Source organism: Dendrobates tinctorius, unplaced genomic scaffold (assembly GCF_039654945.1).
Source record: "Dendrobates tinctorius isolate UK_male_01 unplaced genomic scaffold, ASM3965494v1 ptg000016l, whole genome shotgun sequence".
NCBI lineage: Eukaryota > Metazoa > Chordata > Amphibia > Anura > Dendrobatidae > Dendrobates > Dendrobates tinctorius.
In genome coordinates, this window is record NW_027361684.1 from 11437997 (window position 1) to 11448378 (window position 10382).

Sequence of the window (10382 nt, forward strand, 5' to 3'; positions counted from 1 at the left end):
GAGACCAGTCTGAATTCCTGCTCCTCTAAAGCTAAGTTTTCTGCTCGGCTTTTTGCATTTGTGCTTAGACTTTGCTTTGCTTTGTTTTTCTGGATTTCTGCCATTCCCTGCTGGGGTGTGCTGAATTCCTTTAGCTCTGTCTTCTGAAAATACCTGAGTGCTGATTTAGTTTTTGAAGCCTAGCTGCTTCAGGGTCTTTTTCATATCAGCTTGTTGGCTTATGTCTTTGATAGGGTTTTGGCAGATTGCAGACAGCAACCTTCCTTTCCTGTTCTGTTTAGCTAGCTTGGGCCCCATCGTTTGCTCAGCCTATCTTTCTATCTGTGTGTTTTTTCATCTTGCTTCACCGTCATTATATGTTGGGGGCTGCCTTTTACTTTGGGGTCTGCTCTGGGGCAGTTTAGATTTCCTTTTCTGTCCTTAGGCTATTTAGCGCTCCGGCTGTGATCGAGGGGTCTAGGGCATCGTAGGAACCCCCCACGGCTACTGCTAGTTGTGTTGATAGGTTCAGGGGTCTGCAATCTGATAGTTGCCAACTTCTCTGGTTTTCTGGACGTAGCTTCTATTTTTGTGTCTGCCTCCTACGGTGAATCAATCATAACAGAATCACCCGCCATACCGCAGATCCTAGGGTACTCAATAGCAGGAAAAAATTGTAAAAAAAAAAAAAAAAAAAAAAAGTGTGTATATTTTTTCCTCTATATCTCTGAGGCCGTAGGGGGAATTTTTTTTTCTCTCAATGGAGATAAAGCAATTGTCTGATCGTGTGGAGCAGCTCGCTGCGGAAGTGCGGGGAATTTCCGCCTACCTTGCTCATTCACATGCTGCTGAACCAAAGATTCCTACACCTGATGTATTTTTTGGGGATCGGTCTAAATTTTTGAATTTCAAAAATAATTGTAAATTGTTTTTTGCCTTGAAGCCTAACTCGTCAGGGAGCTCCACGCAGCAGGTTAAAATTGTCATCTCTTTGCTGCGTGGCGATCCCCAGGATTGGGCATTTTCTTTGAAACCAGATGATCCTATTCTGACTAATGTGAACGCATTTTTTCAGGCCTTGGGGTTGTTGTATGACGAACCTAATGCCATTGATCAGGCTGAAAAGACCCTGCTGGCATTGAACCAGGGTCGTGATTCTGCAGAATTATACTGTCAAAAATTCCGAAAGTGGGCAGTACTTACTACCTGCAATGATAATGCCTTGGCTGCTCTCTTTCAGAAGGGGTTGTCAGAAGCCGTAAAAGATACTATGGTGGGATTTCCTGTTCCCTCTGGTCTTGACGATTCTATGTCATTAGCCATTCAGGTTGATCGGCGTTTGAGCGAACGCAAAGCTGCACGAGAGGTGTTTCCACCTGTTGAACAAATGTCTGAACCTATGCAATGTGATAGAGTTTTTTCCAGAGAGCAGCGTCAGGAGTTCAGAAGGCGTAATAAGTTGTGTTTTTTCTGTGGAGATGCCTCGCATATTATTTCTGTCTGTCCTAAACGAGAGAAACGCTTTGCACACACGTTTTCTGTTGGTGGTGTTCAACCTAAGTTTCTTCTGGCTATTACTCTGATCTGCTCCCTGTCCACATTTTCCGCCAAGGCTTTTGTGGATTCGGGAGCAGCCCTAAACCTAATGGACTTGGATTTTGCTAAACGTTGTGGATTTCCGATGACACCTCTGCATACGCCTATCCATTTGAGGGGGATTGATGCTACTCCTTTGGCTAAAAATAAACCTCAGTTTTGGACCCAGGTGGTAATGCGGGTCGCCCCAGACCATCAAGAAAATTGCAGATTTTTGGTGTTGCATAATCTGCATGATACTATTGTTCTGGGGTTTCCCTGGTTACAAATTCATAATCCAGTTTTGGATTGGAAATCTGTGTCTGTGGTGAGTTGGGGTTGTCGGTGTGCCTTTAGTGAGGCTCCGATGTTTTCCACCTCTCCTCAGTCGCATGATGTTCCTGATTATTTGGCGGACTTTTATGATGTATTTAGTGAGAATGAGTCTGCGTCTCTGCCTCCTCATAGGAGTTATGACTGTGCAATTGAACTGAGCCCGGGGTGTAAATTTCCCAAGGGTCGGCTCTTCAATCTATCTGTACCCGAGCACGAGGCTATGCGATCCTATATTAAGGAGGCGTTGGAGAAGGGTCATATTAGACCATCCTTGTCACCCTTAGGTGCCGTTTTTTTTTTTGTAGCCAAAAAGGATGGATCATTAAGGCCTTGTATTGATTATCGTGCCCTCAACAAAATTACTGTTAAATATCAGTATCCGTTACCCCTGATTTCTGATCTATTCTCCAGAGTTAAAGGTGCTTGCTGGTTTACCAAGCTTGACCTCAGGGGGGCGTATAATCTTATTCGCATTAAGCATGGGGATGAATGGAAGACGGCGTTTAATACTCCGGAGGGACATTTTGAGTACCTGGTGATGCCTTTTGGGCTCACTAATGCCCCTTCTGTCTTCCAGTGCTTCATGAACAATATTTTCCGAGATTTTGTCGATAAATTTTTGATTATCTATCTGGATGATATTTTGATCTTCTCCAAGGATTGGGATTCTCATGTGGAACATATTCGGACTGTGTTCCAGATCTTGAGGGAGAATTCCCTGTATGTCAAAGAATCTAAATGCCTTTTTGGAGTACAGAGGATTTATTTTTTGGGATTTATTTTGTCCCCGTCAACTATTGAAATGGACCCGGCCAAGGTACAGGCCATTTACGATTGGGTTCAGCCCACTTCTTTGAAGGCCCTCCAGAAGTTTTTGGGTTTTGCTAATTTTTATCGGAAATTTATAGCAAAATTTTCTAGTATTGCCAAGCCATTGACTGATTTGACTAAGAAGGGTGCTGATGTGTTAAATTGGTCTCCGGAGGCTGTTTCTTCCTTTCAGGAGCTGAAGCGAAGATTCACCTCCGCCCCGGTTTTGCGGCAACCAGATGTCTCACTTCCGTTCCAGGTAAAGGTGGATGCTTCTGAGATTGGTGCAGGAGCTGTTTTGTCCCAAAAGGATCCTGTAACATCTAAAATGAATCCTTGTGCTTTCTTTTCCCGAAAGTTCTCTCCATCTGAACGTAACTATGATGTGGGGAATCGGGAACTGTTGGCCATGAAATGGGCATTTGAGGAGTGGAGACATTGGTTGGAGGGAGCTAAGCATCAAGTTGTGGTCCTCACTGACCACAAGAATTTGATTTACCTAGAGTCGGCTAAGCGCTTGAACCCTAGACAGGCTAGGTGGGCCTTGTTTTTTTACACGTTTTGATTTTGTGGTTTCTTTTCTTCCTGGAACCAAGAATGTCAAGGCAGACGCCCTCTCTAGGAGCTTCTTTGCTGATTCTCCTGTGGTGACCAAGCCTGCTACCATCTTAGGCGAAGGGGTAGTTCTTTCTGCCATCTCGCCCGATTTGAGACGTTCTCTGGAAGAGTTCCAGGAGGACAAACCTGAACGTTGTCCCAGTGGAAAGTTGTATGTTCCTGACCAGTGGAAGAAGAGAGTGATGTCTGAAGTTCATTGCTCTGCTTTGGCTGGTCATCCAGGTATTTTTGGTACTAGAGATCTGGTGAGTCGGTCTTTTTGGTGGCCCTCCTTGTCTCGTGATGTCAGGAATTTTGTGCAGTCCTGTGGGACGTGCTCCCGGTCTAAATCGTGTTCTCGCTCTAGTGGGTTGTTGATGCCTTTGCCTGTCCCCAAGAGGCCATGGACCCATATTTCAATGGATTTCATCTCTGATATGCCTGTCTCTCAAAGGATGACTGTTATTTGGGTGATTTGTGATAGGTTCTCTAAGATGGTTCATCTTGTACCACTCCCTAAGTTGCCGTCTTCCTCTGAGTTGGTGCCCCTGTTTTTACAACAGGTGGTTCGCTTGCACGGGATTCCTGAGAACATTGTATCTGACAGAGGAGTCCAGTTTGTGTCTAGATTTTGGAGAACTTTCTGTTCCAAGCTGGGAATTCAGTTGTCCTTCTCCTCTGCTTTTCACCCTCAGACCAATGGGCAGACAGAGAGAACAAACCAGACCTTGGAGTCATATTTGAGATGTTTTATTTCTGCTGATCAGGATGATTGGGTTTCATTTTTGCCCTTGGCCGAATTTGCTTTAAATAATAGAGCTAGTTCTGCCACTTTGATGTCACCTTTTTTTTGTAACTTTGGGTTTCATCCTCGATTTTCTTCAGGGCAGGTGGAGCCTTCTGCCTGCCCAGGTGTTGACACTGTGGTGGAGAGAATGCACCAGATCTGGGACCAAGTGGTGGATAAGTTATCTCTCTCCCAAGAAAAGGCCCAGCGGTTTTCCAACCGACATAGGACCATTGGTCCCCAGTTTAAGGTTGGTGATATGGTGTGGTTATCATCAAAAAATATTGCTATGAACGTGGCTTCTCCTAAGTTTAAGCCTAGATTTATTGGACCTTACAAGATTTTGGAGATTATTAAACCGGTCTCTTTCGTTTGGCTCTTCCTGTCACATTTAAAATCCATAATGTGTTCCATAAATCTTTGTTGAAGAGGTTTGTTGAACCTGTTGTTCCTGGGGTGGCACCTCCAGACCCTGTATTGGTTGAAGGTAACATGGAATATGAGGTAGAGAAAGTACTGGATTCCCGTCTGGCTAGACGGAGACTCCAGTATTTGGTTAAGTGGAAGGGTTATGGTCAGGAGGATAATTCCTGGGTCTCTGTCTCTGATATTCATGCCAAAAGATTGGTGCGTGCCTTTCATCAGGCTCACCCTGATCGCCCTGGTGGCGTGGTTGAGGGTTCGGTGACCCCTCCTCAAGGGGGAGGTACTGTTGTGAGTTCATTTTCCCCTTCACTACTGAGGCCCAAGGAACTCCCTCTTCTGGTAAAGAAAGGTAGTGAGCCTGATTATCAAACACCTGAGTCTGATGATGATGACTGGCTGAGTGGAGTTACTGACTGGATATAAGGCTGCCTACGCCCTTCTGCCCTGCGGGTGATTTCTCTGTGGGATCCTTGGAGACCAGTCTGAATTCCTGCTCCTCTAAAGCTAAGTTTTCTGCTTGGCCTTTTGCATTTGTGCTTAGACTTTGTTTTGCTTTGTTTTTCTGGATTTCTGCCATTCCCTGCTGGGGTGTGCTGAATTCCTTTAGCTCTGTCTTCTGAAAATACCTGAGTGCTGATTTAGTTTTTGAAGCCTAGCTGCTTCAGGGTCTTTTTCATATCAGCTTGTTGGCTTATGTCTTTGATAGGGTTTTGGCAGATTGCAGACAGCAACCTTCCTTTCCTGTTCTGTTTAGCTAGCTTGGGCCCCATCGTTTGCTCAGCCTATCTTTCTATCTGTGTGTTTTTTCATCTTGCTTCACCGTCATTATATGTTGGGGGCTGCCTTTTACTTTGGGGTCTGCTCTGGGGCAGTTTAGATTTCCTTTTCTGTCTTTAGGCTATTTAGCGCTCTGGCTGTGATCGAGGGGTCTAGGGCATCGTAGGAACCCCCCACGGCTACTGCTAGTTGTGTTGATAGGTTCAGGGGTCTGCAATCTGATAGTTGCCAACTTCTCTGGTTTTCTGGACGTAGCTTCTATTTTTGTGTCTGCTTCCTATGGTGACTCAATCATAACACAGGGATCTGCAATCTGCATAGTTACCAACCTCTCTGGTTTTCAGTGACTTAGCTTGTTTTGATTTTTTCTCCTCGGTGACCCATTCATAACAGCCTCCTGCAGGGCAAATTTATATGACACGCATGACCCTGGATACACCGCCTCCCAGCAGGGCGAATTTAAATAATAGAATGTGCAGCCGGATACACCGCCTCCAGCAGGCGAATTTCAGTAGTACACGTATGTCTGGATACACCGTTTCCAGGAGGGCGAATTTCAGAATAAAGGGGAAAACCAGGAAAACAATTACAATGGTGGCCCTGCGATAGGGAACGGGGAAGTGGAGACCTCCTGCACTCCCCTGAGTCAGTGTCTCTACACTCCTAAAGATCCCTAGGCCGGTTCCGCACCGGGTGCCGATCAGGATACCTGAAATCCCTAGCTCGCCCTGAACCAATCCCTTACTAGTGAAGTGGACGGTGCAGAAACTAATCCCACCACTGAACTAAAACACACATTGAGGAAAGAGACAAACAGGAAAACACCACTTAGCTTTGCTCTGTTGCTAATGCTCCAAGCAACAGAGTCCGACACCTAAGTGCATCTTTTCCTCCAACCGCATCCAACACCTGAGTGCAGCTTTCCAGCAACAGAGTCCAGCATCTGAGTGCAGCTTTACAGCATCAGAGTCCAGCATCCGAGTGCAGCTTTCCAGCAACAGAGTCCAGCATCTGAGTGCAGCTCTCTTCCAGCAACAGAGTCCAGCATCTGAGTGCAGCTCTCTTCCAGCAACAGAGTCCAGCATCTGAGTGCAGCTCTCTTCCAGCAACAGAGTCCAGCATCTGAGTGTAGCTTTCACCATAGCTGCCACTCCACCAAGCTTTGCAAGAACTCCTCGCTGACACCATAGCTGCCACTCCACCAAACTTTGCAAGAACTCCTCGCTGACACCATAGCTGCCACTCCACCATGCTTTACAAGAACTCCTCACTGACACCATAGCTGCCACTCCTCCAAGCTTTGCCAGAACTCCTCGTTGACACCATAGCTGCCACTCCAGGATTCTGACTGAGCTGCCAGGAACTCTCTCTAGCTCCTTCCTTCACCAAGGATGGTTGGAAAGCACCAATATCACCAACAGTGAGTGAGAACACCTGAAATACCTTTATAGTTAGGTGCCAGAGTCTCACACCTGTTAGAGACTCCCGTGCAATAATGCTCACCACCACCAGGGGCAAACTAGAGCAAAAGACACCACTGTGTAATAACCCTAATGGCCACTGGGGGCAAAACCAACTCCAAGCAACCAGCTCAAAGGAAAAAAAAAAGGCTACTTATTCAAAACCTGTCGTATCCCACCTGGATCATGACAGTACATCTGTAGCTAATCAGACACCTTCCTGATGGTATTTCATGATGTATAAGTGTCACGAATATGCACGCATACACAGCTCTGCTACATTTTCTTGGTATGTGACTTCCATGCTGCAGCCACGACCCCCCCCTTACAGCTTCCCCCTTTGTGCAAGCTGCAGCTCTGCTTCTCTACCTGCGTGCATATAATTCTATCTCCCTCTTCTTCCCCCCTCCCTTAGGAATGTGTGTGATTCCAGCCCTCTCCCTTTCCCCTGCTACACAACTGTAATGTGAGAGTAGTTTTATGACCCCCCCAAACTGGATGAAAACAGTTTCAAGCAAATGGGTCATTCTTTGTCTAAGACTGGGTTATTAAAGATGAAATATAATGGCCCCAATTATTGATAAAGGGGTGAATCTCACATTTTCGGCATCTACATCGGTAAAACCACCACCCAGTGAGTTTTCTAAGTGCCAGCACCAGCAGAACCCGAGAAAATGGATTTCTGCTTAACTGGGTCATACTTCCACTCCTTGTTTAGATTTAATAGAAAGCTAATTTCAGAACAAGATTGATGATAGTCCCGCCGTCGCTCCACGAGGTTTCCACCCAGAGATATGGAATTAATAAGGTTTTGGTACCTTCTGAAAAGGAGAGTACATTCCATAGCTCCTCCCACTCAGTGAGGTCATGAACAGAGGGTAAAACATTAGGGAGCTGAGTTAGGAGGGTGTCTTTTGCCCAGGGAATGAGCCACGAGAGGCTGTGCAATTGGACCTGAGGAATTGGGACTGTTCCCCTCTCCCCCACCAACCATCTCCATATGGCTTGCCAGTAACTGAAACGTGTAAACTAATCTTTAACCCATCTTTATTTTGTAATCGTTTGTACATATTATAATTGTCTAAATTGTAATACCTTTTTATTATCGAAAAAAAACTGCCAAAAAGTTGAAACACGGAGAACCGTGAGAAACTGACAAAACAGAGAGAAAAGAGTCCTCCAAAAAATTCATTAAAAAACAATTTTATTATATTGAACAATGTCAAAGATTAAAAGAGGGAAATACACATACATAGAAAAAATGCAACCATTGAGCAGCAGAGAAAATATTCAGCCCAAATAGTACAATTTTTTAAATAGTAAATAGTAACATATATAAAAAAAATTTAAAATATTAATTTAATAAAAGGGCTAGAACAGATCACAGCAGGAATAACCATACTTGCAAGGAGCTGAACATAAACATATTTACCCAAAGTCCAAGCTGCTACAATGTACCCCTTGACGCGCGTTTCGATCTCTTCCTCAGAAGAGGTGCACAGCTCCTTGCAATTATGGTTACTCCTGCTGTCTTATATATAATGACTGGCCATGGTATATATAAAAAGAATTCTTATCTAATTTGTCATTATATCTTTCACGATGAATTACCTATTTCCAGGAATTAGATTTTTATTATTCTGTGAGCTCATGTGTATTTTGCACTTTAACCACTGTCCTCTGTGATCTGTTCTAGCCCTTTTATGAAATTAATATTAAATTTTTTTTATATATGTTACTATTTACTATTTAAAAAATTGTACTTTTTGGGCTGAATATTTTCTCTGCTGCTCAATGGTTGCATTTTTTCATTTTTTCTATGTATGTGTATTTCCCTCTTTTAATCTTTGACATTGTTCAATATAATAAAATTGTTTTTTAATGAATTTTTTGGAGGACTCGTTTCTCTCTGTTTTGACCTTTTTATTATCTACAGAATGCTGTAGATAAGCCCCTGATGGCTTTGGCTGCAACTTATATACGAAAAAATAGGTGACAGATTCCCATTAAGCAATACAATGAAAAATGTATATGATATTGAAATAAACCATCAGAATCCAGGAGGTATGCAAGTGTTTTTGTGGGGTCCTCACGTTTAACACTTTAATTAGAATAGGTTCTAACCATCAATAAATAAAACAGCATTTTTAATTGGATAGCGGTTATATCTTAAAGCTTTTTGTTGTTTATTTTTAAAATACAACTAATATATAATGGGTGACGCAAGAAATTGAGTTCAGAAAGCAACTTATAAGATCACTATTTGTTCAGCAATAACATTTAGTTCTTTGCATTTTTATGTGAAATTCCACTAAGGTGTTGTGTTCTCCATTGCAGATATTTCTCAGCTTTGGCAGAAGTAGTGTCCACTGAGAAACTATTTCAAAGTAATTCTCTACGGGAACTTCATGAGACATTACATTGCCAGTGTGAAAATAGGAAAGTAAGCTGGGACACCTACTGGGAGCGCAATGAACCCCTACGTGACGTGGATGAAGTTGCGGTTCCTGTGCTATGCATATGTAGCATGGATGACCCTATTCGAGGACCACCAGAAACTACACTCCCCATTGAACTTTTCAGAACCAATCCTTACTTTTTACTTCTATTAACACATTGTGGAGGTCATTGTGGGTTCCTTACAGAATCACCTGGAGCTTGGAGTCATGAAGTTACATTAGACTATTTTAGATCCATAACAGAGTTTTTCCGTACAGAAGAGAAGAAAAAATGGTTCACGAGACGCAGGAGTTCAAACTTGATGACCCGACGTAGGAGGCCTACACTGCAAAGACGAGAAACTGCTATTCATAAAGATCTGGAAGAAGATATTTTTAGCTGGAAACGGTCATACACCAGATGATAGTACAAGTGCCGTCCCGGGCACTTAAGTATATGAGCTTTAAGTCTTCTTCACACAGTCTTATTGTAGGTTTTTTTAAAACTTGTTAAGAAGTTAAAATTTTTTCAAAGATTTTTTTTTTTTAAAAAACACACTAAGTCCCTGATTAATCACTTACATTTTTTTAAGTGACTTATTTTTTGACTTGTATTTGTTGCTGTTTTGGTGGCATATTCTTCAAAATGGAACATGCAGGTCAAGGAATTTTGCACAAAATTAATGCTGCTTTTCTCCATTTTCGGGGCTTTTTCCTCTGAAAAAGGCAAATAATCCTTTAAAATGTCACGTTAGTTATCAACTATCCAAAAATGAAACTATACAGATTTTGTACTCAACCAAAATACTGTAGTACAATTGCACAATAAATTTGCAACGTTTAGAAAAGCATATGGATAAGAAAACTACAGTCACATTGTCGGCCCCCCAAAAAACAGACTTCATCAGTGGCGTCCATTCTAGGAGCAAGACTAGACCAAGCTCTACTGAGCATACATTGGTTGTCAATTGTGATGTATGCTCATTAGGCGCTGCATCCTTATCACTATGCGATATTACTTCCAAAGCACAGATTCAGTGCACTCCCTTGCTGGCTGTGATGAGAAATGTTATAGGTTGGTAAGAAAGCACACTGCCAATGTGCATTGTAAGGAGAGAACGCGGGGAACAAGGACCAGCCCCGTTCCTTAATGTGAGGTCACTTTCAGGGATGGGGCTGAGCTCTGCTGTTCCTGTT

The 10382-nt window shown here is 43.2% G+C and overlaps 1 protein-coding gene across 1 annotated transcript in view; it reads left to right on the plus strand.

The window, feature by feature from the left end:
• Window positions 1-9729, plus strand: part of LOC141080332 (protein ABHD15-like) — a 45229-nt gene extending 35500 nt beyond the window's left edge. Inside the window, exon 2 of the mRNA XM_073565468.1 lies at window positions 9085-9729. Within this exon, the coding sequence (XP_073421569.1) occupies window positions 9085-9610 (526 nt within the window). The 3' untranslated portion in view covers window positions 9611-9729. The remainder of the gene's footprint in view (window positions 1-9084) is intronic.
• Window positions 9730-10382: the final 653 nt, after the last annotated feature.